At 39.5% G+C, this 22,297-nt stretch overlaps 1 protein-coding gene across 5 annotated transcripts in view; it reads left to right on the top strand.

The window, feature by feature from the left end:
* The window catches only part of BTBD9 (BTB domain containing 9), a 182,521-nt gene that overhangs the window by 17,283 nt on the left and 142,941 nt on the right, over nt 1-22,297 (top strand). For all 5 annotated transcript variants that reach the window (XM_081186429.1, XM_081186431.1, XM_081186427.1 and 2 more), the window contains 2 exons: nt 481-700; nt 2,344-2,463. In XM_081186429.1, the coding sequence (XP_081042555.1) occupies nt 481-700; nt 2,344-2,463 (340 nt within the window). The remainder of the gene's footprint in view (nt 1-480; nt 701-2,343; nt 2,464-22,297) is intronic.

Genomic DNA, 22,297 nt, shown 5'->3' with positions numbered 1-22,297 from the left:
AATATTTTTGAATACTGTGGACACAGTCCAGTAGAAATTAGCTATGACCAAGTCCACTTAAAATTAATGGGACATGTGATATTCCTGACTGTGTCCCATTTTATTGCTTCCAATGTGAGTTAATCATAAGTACCTTATGTTGAATTGTTGTTTTGGTGAAAATAAGCAAATCTCTACACACACATATACACATAGGGGGTCCTTCTTGTAGGGTTCCCATAGGCATCTGGCTGGCCAATGTGAGAATAGGATCCTGGACTGAATGGACCACTGACCTGACCCAGCAAGGTTCACCTTATCTTCTTAATGACAGGGTAGTGGCTTTAACCAGTCACTAGACACTTCATAATGTCAGCCTTTTAGATACCTTCTGTTTTTTGCATGACTTTTTAATATCATTTGTTTCCACATTTTTATAAATAGCATAATGTGCAAGAAGAGCATAATTTTAAAACATCATTTTTATTCCCATTCTTCCAGTACCAGGTGAGAACATTGCCACTATGAAATATGGAGCCCAGGTAGTGAAAGGGGAATTGAAATCTGCTTTGTTAGATGGAGACACACAGAATTATGATTTGGATCATGGATTTTCCCGACACCCCATTGATGATGATTGCCGTTCTGGTATTGAAATTAAATTGGGTCAGCCATCGATAATTAATCATATACGTATACTGCTATGGGATCGTGATAGCAGGTGAGTTCCAAGTCATACTCAGTTTACCAACCATGCCTTTTCTTAGGCTACTGCAGGATCAAATCTATACATAAATATAATTACTTTAACAAAGCACTGGGGAACCTCTAGTTTGCAGACCTAATTAGGCCTCCCAGGGAGTCTTTATTTGGCCTTCTGAGATTGTCCTGCCCCCCCCCCCGCAAGCCACACCTACCACCCTTCACCTGATGTCATGTATGATTTCAGATGTCTAGGGCAGGCAAAGCTGTGATTGCAAAGGAAGAATGGAAAGCATTTAATTATGGTCCCAATTATTTTTAGGCAAGCGGAGTTTATATTCAGTGTCTCTTAAATTTGGCACCAAATGCACAGCCGGCTGGGATCAGCTCCTTGCAGGGAAGCTAATTGCTTTTGACAGAGATGTTCTCAAGTTGCAGAGCAGAGCAACTTGAGTTGTTAAAGTCGCCCATGACGTGATAATTACCGTATTTTTCGCTCTATAAGGTGCACTTTTTCCCTCCTAAAAAGTAAGGGAAAATGTGTGTGCGTCTTATGGAGCGATTGCAGGCTGCGCAGCTATCCCAGAAGCCAGAACAGCAAGAGGGATCCTTGCTTTCACTGTGCAGCGATCCCTCTTGCTGTTCTGGATAGCCGTGCGAAGCCTCCTCAGGGCAGCGGGAGCCCCCCGCCCCGAAGAGGCTTTGCGCGGCTATCCCAGAAGCCAGAACAGCAAGAGGGATCGCTGCACAGCGAAAGCAAGGATCCCTCTTGCTGTTCTGGCTTCTGGGATTCAGAATATTTTTTTTCTTGTTTTCCTCCTCCAAAAACTGGATGTGTCTTATGGTCTGGTGCATCTTATAGAGCGAAAAATACGGTAAGCCCACTGACCAAATCCTACAGCCTAACCCTGTGGGCAATAGGATTTGGTGAATGACACATATTAATAGTAATAGCAGCATCTAGTATAAGAAAAACAAGGATACTGTTGCAAATTGCAAGCTTCTAATAGAGCAGAATGATTAATTTGTAAAATAAGATAGCAGAGAGATGTATATAATATAGTGGATTAAAATAGGAGGTGTAATAGAGTTGAGAGTTGTTGACCAAAAACTGATGGAAAATAGTATATAACACAAAATAAACTTCCCTTTTCAGTCTCCCTTTATTCTGTGCTGATGTTTATAGTCTGCTAAATCTTTCCTAAGCTGCCTTGCTGATGTAGCAGGAATGACTACTGTGGTTCAGGTTTAAATTTAGCCTATGCAGTAGGAATACAAATTACTTTTTTATGACTTTAGGTGTGTTAAATGTCTGCATTTAATGTTCCATCATGTCTGAAGGAAGACTACTTCATTTTGTTGCGATTGTGAATTTTGCCATTAAAAAGATCTCAAAGTATTTTTAGCATGCAATTATATTTCAGTTTTGAGATGTACCTGTCATGCAAATATGTGTAAGAGCTGTAGACTTGGTTACATTAAAAGCTAATACTTTGTTATATTGCCACTAAAGGTGTAATTTATTGAATATTTGGCTTTATGTTGTGTAGTGAAGTTCATGTGACCTTAACATAGTCATTCACTAGGATACATAAGGTATACTGTATAAAGATGGTGCATTGATAATCTCAGTGTTTCAATTAATTAATTTGCTGTTCAAAGGTCTTACTCCTATTATATTGAGGTGTCCATGGACGAGCTAGACTGGATCCGTGTAATCGACCACTCCAGATATCTCTGTCGATCTTGGCAGAAGCTGTATTTTCCTGCCCGTGTCTGCAGGTTAGTGCACAATTTGATCACATCTATGCAGTTTGGTATTATTGTCTGTATCTCAGTTGTTCAGTTGTTGCTAGAGCTAGATGTCACATTCCAGTGGTTGAGATAGCTGTGTGATAATGAGCGGCAAACTGTAGGCTTGAAAAACTGTTAATCCTCTCCCTTTTTATATGCAATCCTTTTTCTGCTAGTTGTTTATCTACCTGGTCGTCTTCAAGTCCTGAGCATGATAGCTTTTTGTGTATGTTGTAGGCATTGTAGAGAACAAATTGGCTTTGTAAGTATTTTATAACCCCAATCAAATATGGATGTTGTCCCTAAGTTTTGGAAAAGTGATGCTGAAAAACCAAGAAGGAAAAATTTAGATTTTTTCTTGAATGCTCACCAGTTAATTGCAGTTTACCATTATGGGTGATATACGTTAGTAATACTTTGAATAGACAAGCTCTGAGTTTGACTCCCATTGGATACCACCCATTGATAATAAAATTGCTTAGCATGTAGTTATTTAACTTATAAACCTGTTTTAAGCACTTCTTGTTAAAAATAAAAAAATATTAAAGATAGGCCCTTCCAGAGAATCAAGTACAATTTTGGATTGCATCACTGTTTCACCTGTAGAAGGTACTCTTTTTATTATTCAGGCAGCTGCAATTTAGCATCATAATACTAAAAGAAAATGTCATTTTCCCCTTCAGTAAATTTCTGCAGTATTACAGGGATTGCAGTTGAGGCAGTGATAGTATGTGAGATGAGCTCTGATTTGAAAAGCATTACTTTGTTTTCCCTCCCATTCCCTGGCCTTTTTTTGGGGGGGGGGTATCTTTTCCCTCTTTGGTATATATAAGATCCTACACAGGTTCACATGGTATTTTTTACATCTTGTTCTAATTCAGATTGTGTGTTGTGTGTGTAGAAATAACAAGCTTGTCCCAAGTTTTAAAAAATAAAATCTCCAGGGGGTAAAACTACGAGAGATTCAGAAAGTAGCATGAATCACTTCAGGGATTGCAGTTCTCGGCTCTTTCCTTTGAAGTCCTCATGGGGTTAAGGATACCAATTCAAAGAAGCAGTAGCCTTAAAAACAAAGTTTAGTTTTTAAAAAGGAAAAGGTAAGTATCTTGTAAGAAACCAAGGATGAGTAATGCTTATACAGTATTTCTTTTCTCATAAACTTAAATTACATTCTAATGCGACAAGTTGTTCATCCAGCAAGGGATAGCTTTTAGGAGTGCAGTAGTTCAGGGACAGTTGGAGATGCAAAGGAATAGAGTTGCATCTCTTCTGCTGAGGTTTTTGAGGAGAAATCCACCCAATATTTATTTTGTTGTCCAGGCCTTTTTCTTTATCCTTACAATACAGACCATACAGTTTTGAATGTCTTACATTGCTTTTCTTCGGGAATGGGACCAAAGAGATGGAAGGGCATGTCCCTGACACAGTTTAATTTTAGTGCTGAATGCAAGCCATGCTTGCAAGAGGGGTTGGCTCCACTCTGGAACCCTGGTCTACTCTGGAGCATCCAGCACAGTTCCCCATGGAGCACAAAGGAAGTATTGCTCTTTATTAAATGCACACATTTAAGCTCTTTCTGCTTGCATATTAGGGACTTGCATCTTTGCCGTAGCTGCTGTAATTGAAGTTTATCTTAAAGAAGATAACTTGGGTCAATACTTTGTGTCAGCAACTCTGCAAAGGGATGCTTTGGACTGAATAAAGGAGGGCATGAACACAAGGGTATCAGTTTGCTATTTAAGAAGTGAAACAAGTATTCTGTACCTGATGACAGTGAAAGATAGGAGTAGTTTCAGCTGTTGTTGGACTCCAGTTTGCATCTGCCCCAGTCATGGCGTCAAATGACCAGGGATAATGGAAGTTGTAGTCCAAACAGTACCTGGAGGCAGCCCCTTGTGTTACTTGTCTGAGGCCCAGGGCGGCCATATTGTCAGAATAAAGAGATAAACTCAAACAAAAATGCATCTGGTCCCTGGTGGGGCCTGCCGGCCGGTTTAGCCCTCCAAGACCTGACTGCCCCTCACTCTGCACAGGCCTGCCTGGAGGGCATCATGTTGGCTACCACTGATGATGGGAAAGATCTGCTACACTGGAAAAGCATGATTGTTAAAAGCATTAATAAAAATTACTCACCTACAAAATTATTTACTAATCTAGTAAGAGGTGAGGAGCATGGAGATGTGTGCTGCTAGCCGCTGAGCAGGTTACTAAAATATTGCATTCTACCAAGTGGCCAAAAATGGTGCAGTCAGCATGGAATTCCAAGTTGCCAGTAGCTACCAGACAAAGAGTTAAATACAAGGCTGCATTAAAATGCTGGTAAAATATGGTGGCCTGTTGAATTATTGTTGTATGCAAATATCATCTATGGGAATTGAGAGGCAAGTTGAGCTCAGCTAGGAAAGTGTACAGGTTCCTTTAATTTGATGTTGTTTTTTTTGGGGGGGGTATGTTCCTGATGATGCATTAAGTTTTACTGGTTATAGACTTTTGTGCTCCCTGTTTTATTTCTCCCAATTTCTTGGTTCAGGCTTCACAAAACAATACCAACTTCATATGAACATTATCACAAAGTCATACTGAAAGAGCTTGTTCCACACAGTCTGCAAACTATTCTAGTTTATTAATATTTAAATGTATGCCAGAAATTTCGCAGTAAACACAGACTGATTTAGTTGGCCTAATCAGTCATTCGTTGCATTACTTGCAATATATTGTAGCCATTATTACAGCCTGAAATTGGTTTTGAATAGCATTTTGAAAAATCCAAATTAGTTTCTGAACTGTTGATTGTGTTCTGTGCCTAGTGCATTTCAACGGAGTCTTGGAGTAGGCTAAACTGCTTGCTTATATATGTGTTGGTAACCTGTTAGTTGTCCATGGGTTGGTTCCAGAGCTGCTTTCTGCTCATGGAAGGAACTGTGGGGGGATGGAGCGGGGTAGGTAAGTCAGCTTCTGCCAGCCTCTGCTTTTCCCTGGATCCAACCTAGGGATGCCGTTTAAAGCAGATTTGATTATTTTGTCTGTCAGTATTTTGTATTTAGTTGTTGATCCACTACAAATTTAACTTGGGCTTGTATTAAACTGGGGAATGGGGTGATAACAATATTTAATACTTTTCTTCCTTAGAGTATACAATCTCTTTGTAGCTTATTCCATTTTCACGTTTTGTATCTGCGCAAAAGCTTCAGCTATTTTAAACTTTCAAGCTCACTTACTGACTGGGTTATGGTCTTGCATGGTAAACCTGAAAAAAAACTCTTTGTTGTATTTCCTGGTCCTGCTCTGTCATTTACTCCATGTGAAAGGACACCAGTTTATTATTATTATTATTATTATTATTATTATTATTATTATTAAAATCATATTTTAGCTTCCCACATAAACGCTATAAAAATACTAAATAATAATTGTTGTAAGGAGTTTAAAATTACCTTTGTTTTAATTTGGAAGTCACTGGGGGTGCTTTTGGAGATGAAGGACAAGGTAATAAAATAATAATAAAACAACTATAATAATACTTCTATAAGTAGAATATGATAATGCTGTTTTTTTCCAAGTCTTTCCACAACTATGAAAGCTAGCAAATATCATAGTTGCAGGAGGTTTGTTTTAAACAAAATGCACAAATTTTCCATTAAGCTGGTGCGAGAAGAATAAAACTGTCACACTGGCATGCTAATGAATTGAAGAGTCTCATATATTATGCTGAGATGTAACCTCGTGTTTATAATCCTTCTCTAAAAGTGCCTTACTGTTTTGATTAAATGCTAAAATTCTTCAGAAGAGCATCCTTGTCTTTTCTGATAGCTCTGCGACAAAGAGCTATTCAGATAATCAATAGTTCAGACAAGACAAACACGCATTCAAAGCAAAATAGTTGTGAGCAGCACTGAAAGTGTACAGTAGTTGGCTTTTACTGGTAGTTCAACACTGGAGCATAAAATAATCTACTGGGCTCTCCAACTCATGTTTCTTATTATGCAAAGTGCACAAAACAGTTAATTATAAAATACTGGTGATCAACTTGACAGAAATCTTTCTCTCTGGGCACCCTCCTCCTTCAGTGAATATGTGGTTGAGCCAGCTAATTTAGAAAATAGACAAAAGTCTCCAGTGGTCCTACCATTTTGGTGTCATTTATCTTGCATCGTTCTGTGTAAATTTCCGAACCTAGTTGTTAAATTCCGATAGTAAGTATTAATTTGGTTGGTAATTATCTACTCAAAGTGACAGAAATAGGAAACATATGCAAGTGTAAGGCACATTGTCAGTTTCTTCTATAATCCAGTGTATTAGGTTTGATTATGTAAGTGACAAATGTGCCTCTTAAATCGTAAATCATCTAGTCCCCTATACACTTTTACTGATTTATTTCTTACTGTGTTTTAATGTTGCTTCATCTATCCCACAAGATGGCAAGAAATTTAGTTAGGATTTAGATTTTCCTTAATGGGCTTAGTGTTCCGGGCAGATGGCAAATTGGCATATAGCCACGTGGTGTCACTAAAGCATAACTTTCTTAAACTGGTGATTTCCTTGGCTGTTTTCCAGAGTAAATCTTAAAAACTGGTGACTTATTGGGAGTATGTTAAATTTGCATCTTTTTTAAAATCGCATTCTCTTATTTTTATATCCTTGTAACGTATTGTGTTTTGGCCTCTCTGTTTATGAAATGAGATGGAAATCAATTGAAGTTGAGGATTGAATGAATAAATGAGAAAGCAAGAGACACCCTTCACCTATTTTAGTTCACATGAGCTTCTAGTAATTTTAGGGTTTTGCAAAAAGTCTGTGTAAACAGGAAAGACGGCTATGCAAATGGACCCAGACTATAGTGTCAAAAACATAGGCATCTGGGTAAAAATGTGGAATGTACAAAGACATATGGCCAAGCTAAGGCCTTGGCTAAGAAGTGTGTTCCCTGATCACAGATCTTTTATGTCCACTCTTTTGTGTGTTTGATCATGATTTGTAGCTATAATCTCAACTAACGATTTTGTTTCACACTTGCTGATATAAAAAGAAGAGTTTTCCATAGGCTCTGATCGTAATCAATAAAGCTGACACCAAGAACTCCTCCCAGCTCAAAGGGCTGCTTTTTTCTTATCCACTCTCATAAGAGAGCAAAGACTCTTAGAATTGGGATTGACACACAGTTAGCTTGACAGAGAAGCAAAGTCTGTTTTGTGTATTGATCCCCAGACACTGGGCAATGCGCCAGACTGTTTACCAGCTGAAAATTAATCTTCCACTATGAAAATGGAGGTCCTGCTCTACAGCAACCCATGGCATTGTTGTGAAAATATTTGACTGATATTGAACTGTTTAGTTCTGTAAACCTAGGAAAGGTGAAAATCCATTGATCCAGTTTGGTGGGCCCCTTGTGCTGAGATTCTAAGTGGTGTGCTTTCTTCTGTTATTATAAACTGCAGGCTCTTAATTTTGTAAACTGTTAACTGTTAGAATTTCGAAACACAGATTACCGTATTTTCCGCCCTATAGGACGCACTTTCCCCCCTCCAAAAATGAAGGGGAAATGCGTGTGCGTCCTATGGGGTGAATGCAGGCTTTCGCTGAAGCCTGGAGAGCGAGAGGGGTCGGTGCACACGGACCCCTCTCGCTCCCCAGGCTTCAGGAAGCTATCCGCAAGCCTTGGGAGCTCCGTGGGAGTTCCCGTCGGGCTCCCAAGACTTGCGGATAGCAGCCTGCATCCCAAAGCCTCGGGCGCGCTGCACAGCATGCCCCGGGCTTCGTGCAGATATTGGGCAGCTCCACAAGCTCGGGGGACAGCGGGGAGGCGGAGCGCCGCCCTCCCGCTGTTACCCGACCTGGTTTGCAGAGTTGCCTGCATCCCGAAGCCTTTGGGCAGATATCCACAAGCCTGGGGAGACCGGTGCGACTTCCCACGGGCTCCCTAGGCTTGCGGATAGCAGCCTGTTCTGGCGGCTGGGGTCGGGGGAAGCCCGGCGCCCGGGGGGGGAAATAAATTTTTTTCTTTATTCCCCCCCCCCCAAAAAAACTAGGTGCACCCTATGAGCCAATGTGCCCTATGGGGCGAAAAATGTGGTAGTTGGTGTAATGTATGGATTCATAAGCAAATTTAAAATCTGGTTTTAGAACAAATTTTAATTGGACTGATATCCTTTGTTCACGCAAGACGTCTTTGTTGCATGCTGTTCACTTACTCTTTAGGATTCAGACAGTGTGGCTGTGTGTTCTTCTGAACTTAACACACTCATGACATTATGCGACAGTTGACCAATGATGGCAGCAGTTTAATAGATTGTTTTTATTGTGGAGGGTTATTACCTATTATTTGCAAACACTGCATGCAGATAGATTCTATTTATTTATATATTTAAATGTTTAAATAAATGTCTATGTTGCCCTTCATTCAAAGATCACAAGGCGGTTTGCAATATAAAAAATACAAAAATGCATAATATAGTAACAAACAAACAAACAAAAATAATACCCACCTTGCTGCTTAAAATGGCATAGATTATTTAATTAGCCAAAGGTCTGGGAGAAAATGAATGTTTTTCTTGACTAAAGATATGTCATGAAGGCACCAAGCGAGTGTCCCTGGGGAGTGCATGCCACAAGTGGGGAGCCACTGCAGAAAAGGCCCATGTTGCCGTCCTCTGGACCTCTTGTGGAAGAGGCCCGCAAAGAAGGGCCTCAGATAATGGCTGCAGGGTCTGGGTTGGTTTATATGGGGTGAGGTGGTCCTTGGAGTATTGAACTTTGGCAATGTGTGCAGCTATGACTCCTTTAATCTCTTGCCCACAGGTAGGAGAAGATCCTGCTTCTGTATATCTAGAAACTTGCATTTCTCCACCTCCTATGGGAAAGCTGTTTTGCCCCACAAAATGAAATAATGTTGGTAGTTGGTGCTGGGAGCGTCCTATAAAGGGTAGCAAATTTCTGATGTCTCATCACTTTGGCTCTGCCTAGCAATGACACATGAGAGCACCTTCTCTGCAGTGTCCTGTTGCTGAACAGTGCTCATCCTTCTGAGGTGCATCTTGCACTGACAGGATATGCTTTTTCATCAGCGGGCCTTCGTGGGAGGGTGAAGTGATGGTAGTCGCCTCCTTCTGCAGTACAGTGGTACCTCGGGATGCAAACGGGATCCGTTCCAGAGCCCTGTTCGCATCCTGAATAGAACGTAAGATGCGACTGCGCGTGCGCGTGACATCATTTTGACCGTCTGTGCATGCACAAGCAGTGAAACCCGGAAGTAAGGCGCCGCGGAGTGCAACCTGAAAATACTTATCCTGAAGCATAATTATCCCGAGGTATAACTGCACAGTGGTACCTCTGGTTATGAACTTAATTCGTTCTGGAGGTCCATTCTTAACCTGAAACCTTTCTTAACCTGAGGTACCATTTTAGCTAATGGTACCTGCCGTGCGATTTCTGTTCTCATCCTGAGGTAAAGTTCTTAACCTGAGGTACTACTTCCAGGTTAGCAGAGTCTGTAACCCAAAGTGTTTGTAACCCGAGGTACCACTGTACTATCTAATTGTTGCTTTAACAGTGGTTTTATTATTTGCTTATACATTTCTCATGTTGTATAGCATTTTAAGTTGTTACGTTAATGCACTGTATGGTGAATGGCAGGCTATAAATGCAGTAAATACACTTATCTGAGTTCCTGCATTTGACAAAGTAGTTGCCACCTCCAGATGATTACTAAATGCATACTCTAGACATACCCCAGAGTTTCAACATGGAGCTTATTTCATTGCAGCGTTAACTCATTGTTTATTACAGTCTTCATTTCTGTTGTGAAGTCTTTTAGAGGTAACAACTAGTTTTACAGCTATTTCACTCTTGGCAACAAATGAAATGTTGCTCGAAACGATCAGGTTGTAGCGACTTTGAGGACTAATTACCAAGCTGCTTGAAGAATTCACACATTGCGAATATTAATAATTCTGCAGTATGTCATAGGTTTGCAAGTTGGTTATACACCCCACAAGGTTATAAAAGTGATTGCTAAAAGACTGTCATTGCTTGAGGTTCCCCCCTGCCCAAAGGCGCTGCACATGTTCTCTCAGTAATATTTTTGCAGCCAGGATTAGCTGTTCAAATCTGTCTACTTTTACCCCCTATAGTATCTTTTTTGTTCTGGATTTATCCAGAACTTTTTGGTTTATTTCAGTTTGTTGATCAGTGACTGCCATCTGTTGAATTAATCTAATGTCACTGCATAAAGTATCCATGTATGCCCATATTTCTAAGCAGATGATTGTAGTTTGTTGATATATTTCTGAAACAAACTGTACCCCACTTAAATTCACACTTGAAGTGCAAAACAGATAATGATACCATTTCTTGGTGCTTATGCATATTCATACTTCCAGCACAAAATAAAAAGAATATTGATGTATATTTTTTCAGTTTTAGGAGCCAAGATTTTTCGAGCCAGCTGTCAACTGCCATTGGACTTGCTTTTATCGCTGGTATGTTTGAGTTGCAGTTAGTCACATAGCACCAGGAATAAATCTGGCCTTTTATGTTTGAGCTCATTTCTCTCGGGGTGTTTCAGTGTAAATTCTGCTTATCAACATAGCTTTTGATTTGACTCATACATCCCAAATATTTGGGGGTCGGGTGCATCATGATATCCTAGGAGCATACTCTTTGGAAAACAAAACTCATTAAGTCTCACACTGCTTCCAGCTACAATAATGAATGTGAATGAGAATCTGATAATGATCTTCCTAACGCAGTTGTGGTTTTGATTGATTGTAAATAACCTTATGTGTGGACATAATTCCTGATTCAATCTATGCACACATTATTGTTTTTAGAAATTGACACAGAATACTTTCAATTACTGAATTAGTGCAGGACTTAAAAAAAATACTGATCTACCACAGGGTTGTGGAACCTGTGGCCCTCTAGATGTTGCTGGGCTCCAACTCCCATCACCACTGGCCACGCTGGCTAAGTCTAATGGGAGTTTATTAGCATCCACAGATTCCACATTCCTGGCTTAAACAAACCACAGATTCTTAAATTGGTAGGTAATAGGGTATTGTGGTTTGTTTGAAATTTGGAGGCAAAAACTTCTGATCTCCTCTGCTTGGTCTGCAAAAGCTCACCACAAGTCATTCACATAGCATGAAAGCATGATATCCTTTTAAGTGTGAATGGGACTTGCTTCTCCAATGTGGTGTAGCGGTTAAGAGCAGTAGACTTGTAATCTGGGGAACCGGGTTCGCATCTCCGCTCCTCCACATGCAGCTGCTGGGTGACCTTGGGCTAGTCACACTTCTCTGAAGTCTCTCAGCTCCACTCACCTCACAGAGTGTTTGTTGTGGGGGAAGGAAGGGAAAGGAGAATGTTAGCCACTTTGAGACTCCTTTGGGTAGTGATAAAGCGGGATATCAAATCCAAACTCCTCTTCTTCTTTCGCCTCCTTTTTGGTGCATTCTAGTTTTTATGTCTGTACTGACAATGGCTCATTAACTAAAGAGATCTGTTGGCTATGATGATTCTGGGCTGACCATTTGACATACCTTGGAGTCCTGGGGGTTACTGGTTTGCTACTGGTTTTATTATTATTATTTATTATGTATTTTGTGTTCTCATTTTGTATTTTTTGTTGTTAACTGCCTTGTGATCTTCGGATGAAGGGCAGTATACAGAGTTAATAAACAAACAAGCAATTTTTAAAAGCAGTTTCACACTTAAATCTTTAAGGAGTTGTCAGGTTAATGCCATTTGACCTTATAACTTGTTTTTCATTACCTCTTAAAGTTTATCCTTGTCACATCTTATAATTTATATAACTTTCAGGTGCCTTCTCTGGAACAATAGTTCAGATGTGGGCATTCAGTATTTTGTACATTGCTATAAATATTTCATTTATATTTAACGCCAAATGTTCATTTTTTAAAAAAAGAAGCACTGAGCATAGGACTTCATTCTGATTAAACTTTTATAGGGTTGCATCTGTACCTCTCTTCTTTGACATCTAAAGGTCCTAACTTGTCCTTGGTTGGTTTATTCCTCCTGATGTATTTGAAGACTTAATCTGTTTTTTTGAAATTAAATGTAGCCACATCCTAAGCATTACTCAGTATTAAATCTAAGGGCTGCCTCTCCTTTTCCGGCTCCCATGATGCAAATGTAAAGTTTGATGAGAGGCAGAGCAGATACCTCACTTGGCTTAAACATTCACCTGCATGTATTGTCATTCCTTTATAATCTGTGTTCGTGATTATATTTCCTATTATTGATGATTAAAGTCTGGGTACAACTAAAACAAATAGATACTGTGTTCTAACTCTTTCTAAAACTTAACAGAAAGTTTGAAGATAAATGTGCTTCAGACCTGATTAGGAAACCTTGGCAGAATAGATTCTAGCAGAATGAGGGACTGGAAGAAATTATTACAGATGATTTCAATTTCTAGTAAATTACAAAGCATACATAACCACCTGAAAAGAGAGCGAGCTCCTTAGCTGTATTTCATCCTGCTTCCACAGATAAGTGTGTAAATGAAAGGAAAATGAATTGTTTCAGCATAGCAAATCTATACTATTTTTGTGGAGTGAAAATGAATGAAATTGAAATAATTCACTCTTGCTTGAAACGAAAAACTATAAAAGTATTTTATCCGTTACTGGGGATCGACATACTGTAGATAAATAAAAAAAGAATGTTAGTTCTGTCCTTGGCTACTTTTGATATATTAAATGCTAAGTTGAGGTTAAAAATTGGATTGTATATATATATAAAAACCTTATGTAATTTACACAGAAATGTGTAGATTAATCATTTGCACAGAGAGTCTGTTCATTCTTTACAATATTTTTTAGACTGGCATTGTACATTCCTATTATTTGAAGTACCAAACACCTTATGAGGGCACGTTTATGTGACATTGTATGTTTACTACAAAGAAAGCCTCTATTTGTGTGGAAGTAGGTGAAAACCCAGGTCTTCTTGGTAGAAGACACTCTTTAGAGATCAGGAAAACAAATGGCAACCACTTGACTTGTCCATATGAATGGTCCTCAGTGAAGTATGTTTCAAGCAGCAATCTAGACCAGTGTTTCCCAACCTCGGGTCTCCAGCTGTTTTTTGATGGCAATTCCCATCATTCTTGACCACTGGTCTTGCTAGCTGGGGATGATAGGAGTTGTAGTCCAAAAACAGCTGGAAACCCAAGGTTGGGAAATGCTGATCTAGACCATTGTGTGTGAATTGGGCCTCTTATGCTAGAGTAAATTTCGAGCCAAGATCATTCTGTTACATAATTCTTATATAGTTTGTCTAGTGTGGAAAGCGGCCATAGTGATCCATGATCACCAATGTGACGCTTTATAGCACAAAAGGCCACTGCAATATTAGGGTGAGTTATCAGAAATTTTGTAACCCAAGCCTTTGAAGTGATATTCTGTTTGTCCTTAGAGTTAATTCAGAGTCCTTTTTGGAGGGGGAGGGGGGTTATTTTCAGAAGCATGTTAGACAATAGATCTATGAGGAACCACAAGGGGCTGCAAATGGAATAGCATATGTTTAACCAACAGGGAAGTTGATAAAGCTTTGAAGGTGAGCAGGATCACTGTTTCAGTTCTGGGAGCAAAAAGTATTATACTTACTAAGCCTGACGGTGTGTAACAAGTTAAGCCTTTCAAAGGAAAAATACCATATTGCTCGACAGCCATAAAGGAAAAATTCACTCATGGCTTACACAGGTACCAAGGCCAGTGAGTTGTGCCTTTTGAAATAGTTAGAATTGCAAGGATAATGATCACTTTATTATTTGTGCTAAGACACCCTCCCCTACTGCTGTCTTGGCTCTTCTTTAATTCAGGTTAGGTCAGTGGAGTGGGTCAGCTACACAAGATTGACTGAACTTTGGTCTCATTGCAGTCAGTGTGAAAAGTTAGTCATGACTTACATGTCATTTTATTTTGATGGGAGCTAGGTGCAGTTAGCTTGGCCCGGATTCAGATGTGCTGTGTACTAAAAAAAAAAACACTGTCCAGATTTCTAGCCACCCTTTTTGTGAGTATTATATATTTCTTATTTTATTATGTTTTAACCATACTTGAAAGCTATCTTGGGAGAGACTTGCTGTGCAATGTGATGTATAAATCTCTAAAAAGGAACAAATGTAAGTGAATGAAATGCATATTCTCCACCTGTTTATCCTTAACTCTACCTTTCTTCCATCCTTGTCATTTTTGTACAATTTGAAATTTCAGTTGTAGGCAACTTGAGGCAGGAATGTTCGTTTAATAAATGTCTATCCTGCTCTCCCAAAACCATTCCAACACAGCTCACAGACATTAAAGCAGAAAAATCTGGGTATAATCCCAAATTTTAATTCAGAAAGCAGCAGCTATATAAACAGTGGGTTGGATGTAAAGGTTTCATTCATCTGTCAATGGAAGGGGACTTTTGGATTCAAGCCAATGTACTGAAATAAACTGCCTTGTAAATAAGGACATTCTTCTTTCTTATAAGTGTGGGCAAAATTGAATTCCCATGAGCCTGGGAAAAGAAATGGATGTTGCATGATAACTATCCATATTCCAAGACTTATTGGGCTCTGAGATGGGTAAGAATCAACAAGAACGCCTACCACAATTAAATAATCATCCTAGCTAATAAAGGAACAGAAATCCCTTGGGGGAGAAAAACAGCATTTAAAGCTCTTTGTTTCCTTTGTATTATGTTTCCAGGGAAATTGGTAATGTATTTTGTGTGGGCGGCACAGTTTTTTGTAACAATAGAGGCCCTCCAGATGTTGCTGGACTATAACCCCCATCATCCCCAGCCAGCATGACCAGTGGTCAGGGATGAGGAGAGTTGTAGTCCAGCAACATCTGGATGGACACAGGTTAGCTACCACTACTTTACGTCTTCATGGCTACATGTCTTTCCCTTAGAAATTCTATAGTATTCCAAACAGGCACCTAGCCGTTCCCTTTCTTATTCTTAATTGTTTTTAGTACATTTTTAACTTCCCAGCCTTTTGTTTTGACACCGTTTGCTACACATTCTGAAAAACCTCAGAAAGCATGTTCAAAATATAACATGCAAATTGAGCATATTTGTAAAGTCAAACTGTATACAGTCATACCTCATGTTGCATCCGCTTCAGGTTACTTGCTTTCGTGTTGCATCCCACAGCACTTCCGGGTTTCGCCGCATGCGCAGAAGCGCTAAATCGCGCTGTGTGTATGTGTACAGATGTGGCGCTTCGGTTTTCGTCAGTTATGTGCTATGGACGGGCCTCCGGAACGGATCCCGTCCGTAACACGAGGTTCCACGGTATATTACTGTTCAGTCTTTATCACCTCAAGATGTATAGATTGTGTAACATAGACCCTTACTAGCTGTATTTCAAACAGCTTCACACTATTATAAATTTTCCCAAGACACACTGTTGTTTTCGTTGCAACAGCTGAATGCAGCTATCTCACTAGAAGATATTCACATTTATTTTATTAATTGTTAAATATTTGAAATATTTATGAACCTGTTTTCACTGCACTCTGATCACTGTAACACAAATATCAGTGGCAAAAGAGTTCCTCAGATGAGGATATCACAGTTTGTGGTATCACATTCCCCCTGTTTCTCTTCTGAAGCAAGTAATCAACCAGAGGAACAAATCTTTCTTAGTGCCAAAGCCAGGCTGGAATCTGTAACTGAAATGGATCAAGATAATCAGCTTTATCCAAGTAGATCTGAAGTTGCAAGGCCACAACTCACAACTACCTTGGTTAAGAAGGAATGTTGACACTTGGGCAGTAGTTGCTCAACAAAACCTCATAGTCCAGGAAGGGTCTTTAAGGAGGGGGCATGTGGCAACCTCTTTCAAGGCATCTGGAGCCACCCTATCCCACAGTGAGGCATTGGCCAATCCTTGGGACTCAATCAGTTCGTTCTGGCTAGTTCTAATAAGCCACAATGGGACAAGGATGGAGAGAACATGTAGTTGGCTGCAGTCCTTGAAGCATCTTGACCATACAGCCGTACCTTAGAAGTCTAACAGAATCCATTCTGGAAGTCCATTTGACTTCCAGAATGTTCGGAAACCAAAGCTTGGCTTCTGATTGGCTGCAGGAAGCTCTTGCAGCCATTCAGAAGCCCCATTGGATGTTCAGCTTCCAAAAGAACATTTGAAAACCGGAACACTCACTTCCAGGTTTTGATTGTTCGGGAGCCGATTTGTTCGGGAGCCAAGGCACTTGAGATCCAAGGTATGACTGTACTGTGAAGACTGTAGCTTTGAGCACGGACTGCAGTTCAGTAGTAGAATCATAGACTTGTAGAGTTGGAAGCGTCCCAAGGGTCATCTAGTCCACCCCTCTGCAATGCAGGAATGTTTTGCCCAACGTGAGGCTGGAGCCCATGTTTTGCATGCAAAAGGTTCCAAAGTGAATTGATGGTATCTCCAGGTAGAGAAGAAGAAGACTCCTGTCTGACATCCTGGAGAGCTGCTACCAGTCAATGTACTGAGCCAGATAGGCAAATGGTGTCACTTAAGTATAAGGTACCTTCCTGTGTTCATATGCCTGTATTAAGTTAAATTTCACTGGCCTCTCCTTTTTCCAGATCATTAATGCTTATTTTTTTAAACAGTCTTGTGACCTTTTTATTTTGAAGCATTTCATACTTCATGTTTCTGTATAATTGTCATGATAGATCAGAATGTTGTATATATTCATACTGCACCATGTTCCCTGAAATGGTCCTTTTCCAGGATGAAAATGCAGTGCTCATTAAATCACTTCCTTAATAGTAGGTGGGAGGAATTGCTATTGATCTAATAGATTTAATAGTTCATATACAAAGTCTGTGGCATAGAAGTAATGTTCTGCAGCTGAATAGCTGCAGATTAATCCTTTAGACAGATTTCTAGAAGCATCGCTAAAACTGGAAAATTACTTTCTTTGCCTCTTAAAGGCATAACGGGGCTAAATGTATTTTGAGAATATTTTTGTTCATGCTGTATTTGTGAGCTAAATCCATGATGGCACAAACAGATTAGAACTAGATGTAGAACTGATATAAAATACCTAATGATCCATGGTAGATTCTGCCTAGAAACCTGTATGCTTCTGCTTTGTAATGTATAGAAATGGCTGCATCACTAAAGGGTATATAGAGGTCAACAGAGGAACAGATAACCACAGCATGTTATTGTGTATGAAGCTCTGTGATGGTTTGGTAAGGTCAAAATGGAAAGTAAGCTACTCTATTGTAGTTCTTTTCTTTCATTTTCATGGCATTTTTGAAATAGCTCTGGGTTTCTTTTTGCTTAATTCCACACATGCAATTTCCTCATTGTTAAAATCCATGCTTTCCACAGGCAAAAGCAGCTGTGTATTCTGACTGTCTCAAAATAATTGACTAGAAATCCGTATACAATTCTGAAAGGTGATAAGAAACTAGAAACTTGAGTGCTTGTGTGCTTCTTGCAGTTAAATGGGCTTGTCCTAGGTGGTGAAATAGTTTCATTAAGTTTGTTGGTGATTTATTTATTTAAAATAATTTATACCCACCTCTTTCGTCCTCACTAAGGAAGGCAAAGCGGTGTACACTAAAAACATTAAAACAATAAGGTACCCCTGCCTGTACGTGCCAGTCGTGTCCGACTCTGGGGTTGCGCGCTCATCTCGCTTAAGAGGCCGGGGGCCAGCGCTGTCCGGAGACACTTCCGGGTCACGTGGCCAGCGTGACAAGCTGCATCTGGCGAGCCAGCGCAGCACACGGAAACGCCGTTTACCTTCCCGCTAGTAAGCGGTCCCTATTTATCTACTTGCACCTGGGGGTGCTTTCGAACTGCTAGGTTGGCAGGCGCTGGGACCGAGCAACGGGAGCGCACCCCGCCGCGGGGATTTGAACCCCCTGACGATCGGCAAGTCCTAGGCGCTGAGGTTTTACCCACAGCGCCACCCGCGTCCCCATTAAAACAATATGAACGAGCAGTAGCAAATAAATTGTTTAATACCCCCCCCCAAAAAATCTAATGAATATTTCAGAACAGAATAGTTTGTAAATCATGATGATGTGAAAGAACCCTACTATTCAAGTTATAATGTAGTTGGAAATGGGCTAGTTTGGTTGGTTGGCAATTTGGCAGTGATTGCATAAATCTCTCCTGGTCTGGACAACTCCACAGGATGCAGCAAGAAAAGTTGGCCGTTGCGGCAAGGAAAGCTGCTTGTGAGCAGCTTGCTCTGATTAGGACTGGAGGTGAACTGAGGCACTTTGAGCCTTTGTCTCTAGTCTATTTGTCTGCTCCTCCCCCCATGCAGATTCTTAAAGGATCAGTCTTCTGGTCTTAAGGTGGGCACTTCACTTTTGTCCCATGTCCCAGGTGTCATTCACATGGTTAAGTAGTATGGGAGGCATACTGATTAGTTTCCTAGCTCTGGTTTTGTAAAACCTGATGCTGTAGGATCCAATTCAATGGTCTCCTGCAGCCATCCTTAGGTTCAGTAGGCTTCTGACCACAAGCATCAGCCTCAGAGCCAGGAACCAGGAACCCCTGTGTAAAACACAAATATCAAGATGAGGAGAGAAGAAAAAATGGGCATGAGAAAATGGCACATTTGTTGCCTGTTTTTAACACACAACAAACCAAGTCTAAAAACTGAGGGTGGTATCTAATTCTACTCAGAGTACAGTTGAAATTAAGGAGCTTAAATTAGTCGTTCAATGGGTCTGCTTTGAGTATGACAAGCATTGATTGGATACCACACATTATTGTCCCTAATTTCCCAATTTAGATATGTGGAATATTCAGTATCATTTGGGCCAAATAATGCTGATACTTTTCTTTCTGTAATGATGGTTCTTGTCTAGGGTGTGGTTGTGGGATCAAACATCTTAGCATTCAACTTTAAAATGAACAAGGCTATGTAACTGCTTGTACAGATAGGTTACACCTGGGATCATTAATTACCTAACTATGCTAGTTGAAAGAATTAGTGAAGAAGATTATAAAGCTCCTTGGTACCAAATGTGGAAATTCTCACCAGATTGGATTGCCAAACCATATAAACAGGCAAAGTAGGTGTTTTAACTAGTTATTTCAGTTGGCTTACCAGTGGAATTCAAGGACAGTTCTGGTTCAGTAACATGGAAAATGGAAGGTATAAATCCTTGTAGGGAAAATGGTTGTATGTGTTGAAGTTTTCAAATGCAGAGCCATTTGTTCTGCAGGGAACATAGCTTTTGTAAGCATTTACAATGCATTTTGTAATGGTAATGTCAAACAAATTTACTAATACTATGATCCATAAAAATAGTTAGGTTTACTGAATTTGAAATGTTACCAGATACAATGAAAGCATGTTTCAATGGGAGAATTAATATTCAGCTCAAGAAACGGAAGCATGGTAATAGTACAAGGGGAGGAGTGAGAAATTAAATAGTATCTTTTTAAGTCTGCCTTATTGCTCCTTGCATTGCTCCTGCGGGATTTTTCTACTGTGTGCAAGAAAATCAGCAAGCACTTCTTGAAAAACCCAGATGAAATTACTGCCATAAATTTTGAATTTTTCCCCCTCATGGTGTAAAAACCTTAATTTAGATGGGGAGGGTTTATTACCACTGTTTTCTTGGCATGGATAAATTCAATTAATTTCAGATGACAAGCTCCAGGGTTCTCTGGCTCTCTTCTCCTCCCCGCCCTTTCTCAATATGTTGAAAGTACAATTTGTTATTGGTTTGCCTTTGGCTCTGGAGACCTCATTAAAGGCTAAGGAAAGGGTTTCTATCTCTCTCTTTGACACCTTTCTCTTTTTTGGCTGAACCTCGACTATTTGCATTATCACATGGAATGGAGTATAGGAGGCTTGAGGATAAAAGCTCCTGTATTTATATTGCACATTGATCAGGAATTGTTGTGGCATATTAATTGCTGTTCTTTTTATGCTTTGCTGCTGTGCTATTAAAGTTGGCATCAGAGGAGAGTGTTGTTTTTTATGATTCATGGGGCTCATTCAAACACTCAGAAAACCTCAGTGTGGAATGTCCTTGAGGATGCAGCCACAAGGAAGAAGTAACATCTGGCTTAGCATGACCATACTAACAGGAACTACCACCAATCAAAGTCTGCAGAAGATTTTAAAAAGTGGGATTTGAACCTGAGTCTAAATTACAGAATCCACGGTATTCCACGTGTATTGCATGCTGCATTGTAATAATCATAATTTAAAAGCAAATATAACATTGCTGAGATAAATATCAACCAGAGTTCTGCTCTCTTCAAATATTTAGTGGGAAGTAGTGTGATACATGCTAAGACTGCCATGCTTCAGCTGTGCCAGCAGAGCACTTAGAAGATTAGACTAAAACTCATTAAATATATTTTAGCTCAGTATTTTTAGGGTTGCCATCTTTCAAAAAAGTAAAAACCAGGACACCAGTTGTTGAGCTTTTTCAGTTGGCTTGCCTAAGATCCTGGACAAAAATTGCCCCCTGATGTCATTTCCCCCCTGCAACGTCCGGGAAAATCCGGATGTACGGCAGTCCTATTTACTAAGTATCTAAGTAGATTAGTTATTGTAAAGGAGAGATGGAAAGGGTAAACGTGATTATGTCTATCGAGTTTGGTTCAGGGTTCCCCTAGCTTAAAAACTGAGAGCCAGCCTTCAGAATTGGCACTCACTTGGTTTACTTCCTCCTTTCCCTTGCTTTCTCAAGCCATGATGTAGCACACAAATGAAGTGTGATTAATGCTAACCACATTCTGTTGAAGTCAGATTTAGTAATACCGTTTCAAAGCCTGATTTTAAATTCTGGTAGTAGTAATTATGGTTAGCCTTAACCAAGTTCTGTATTGGTGCATGTACTATGGTTAATGCAAATAAGGGAAGGATGGGAGGTGTTTGTGCAAGAGAAGAGATTGAGTTCATGCTGACAAAGTTGGTCCTAATTTGCAAACCATAGTTGTATCTGTACCTGACCTGCGTGACCTGAAACTGTGATTTCAAAACTAGACTTGAACTTGAAGGTGGGCTTGCAAACTGAAAAATAAGTTCAACTTTGTGTCTGTGGTTAGTTTGTTCCTTTGTGTGTGGCAGAGGCTAAGCTTGTGAATAGAGATTCCATTCAAGATATGGAGAAAAGTGACAGAATATTGGGTTGAGACAAAAATATTGACCTGTTTGTAGAATGTGAAATACATCTTGATGTTGATATTGCACTCGGAAATATATATTTAAAATATATATATTTAAAATATATATTTAAAAAGAACCCATTTCAGGGTAACAAAAATACAGAAACCATTTATTTATTTCATTGGCTAATATAATAATGCTAAATTATTTCTACAGTGTACAAGCCAAATAGGCTTTTAACTTCAAAGGTATTGTCAGTGTTTTAAACACATTTGGCCACTAGAGTGTGCTGTGTCTATTCAAACCTTTTCTGATTCAGAAGTAAAAGCTCCGTTCTGTGTTCCCAGTAAGCAGATAAAAGATGTATATTATATAATGCCAGATCAGTCTATGCTTAACATGCAGTCTTTAAATGTGGACACTTGTTTGAATGACAGTAATGACTTTATAGTACATTAGTTAAAAGTTTAATATAGAGTAATTTATGATAACATTTATAATCCATTATTTAACTAGACAAAAATAATTTACTGTTAACATTGTTTTAGTATTAATTACAGTAATATGGCTAATTCAACTGAAAACTTTCAACTGATTTCTTTTTTGCACCATAATCAGACTTATGACAAAATGAGCATAAATTCTGAAAGCAGTCAATGCTTTGAAGTTGTTCTTTTAAGATGACACTCTCATTCGCTCTTGAC

Source organism: Podarcis bocagei, assembly GCF_964188305.1.
Source record: "Podarcis bocagei genome assembly, chromosome: 3".
NCBI classification, from domain to species: domain Eukaryota; kingdom Metazoa; phylum Chordata; class Lepidosauria; order Squamata; family Lacertidae; genus Podarcis; species Podarcis bocagei.
The sequence above is the reverse complement of the archived record's forward strand: the minus strand, read 5'-3'. Positions and strand labels throughout refer to the sequence as shown.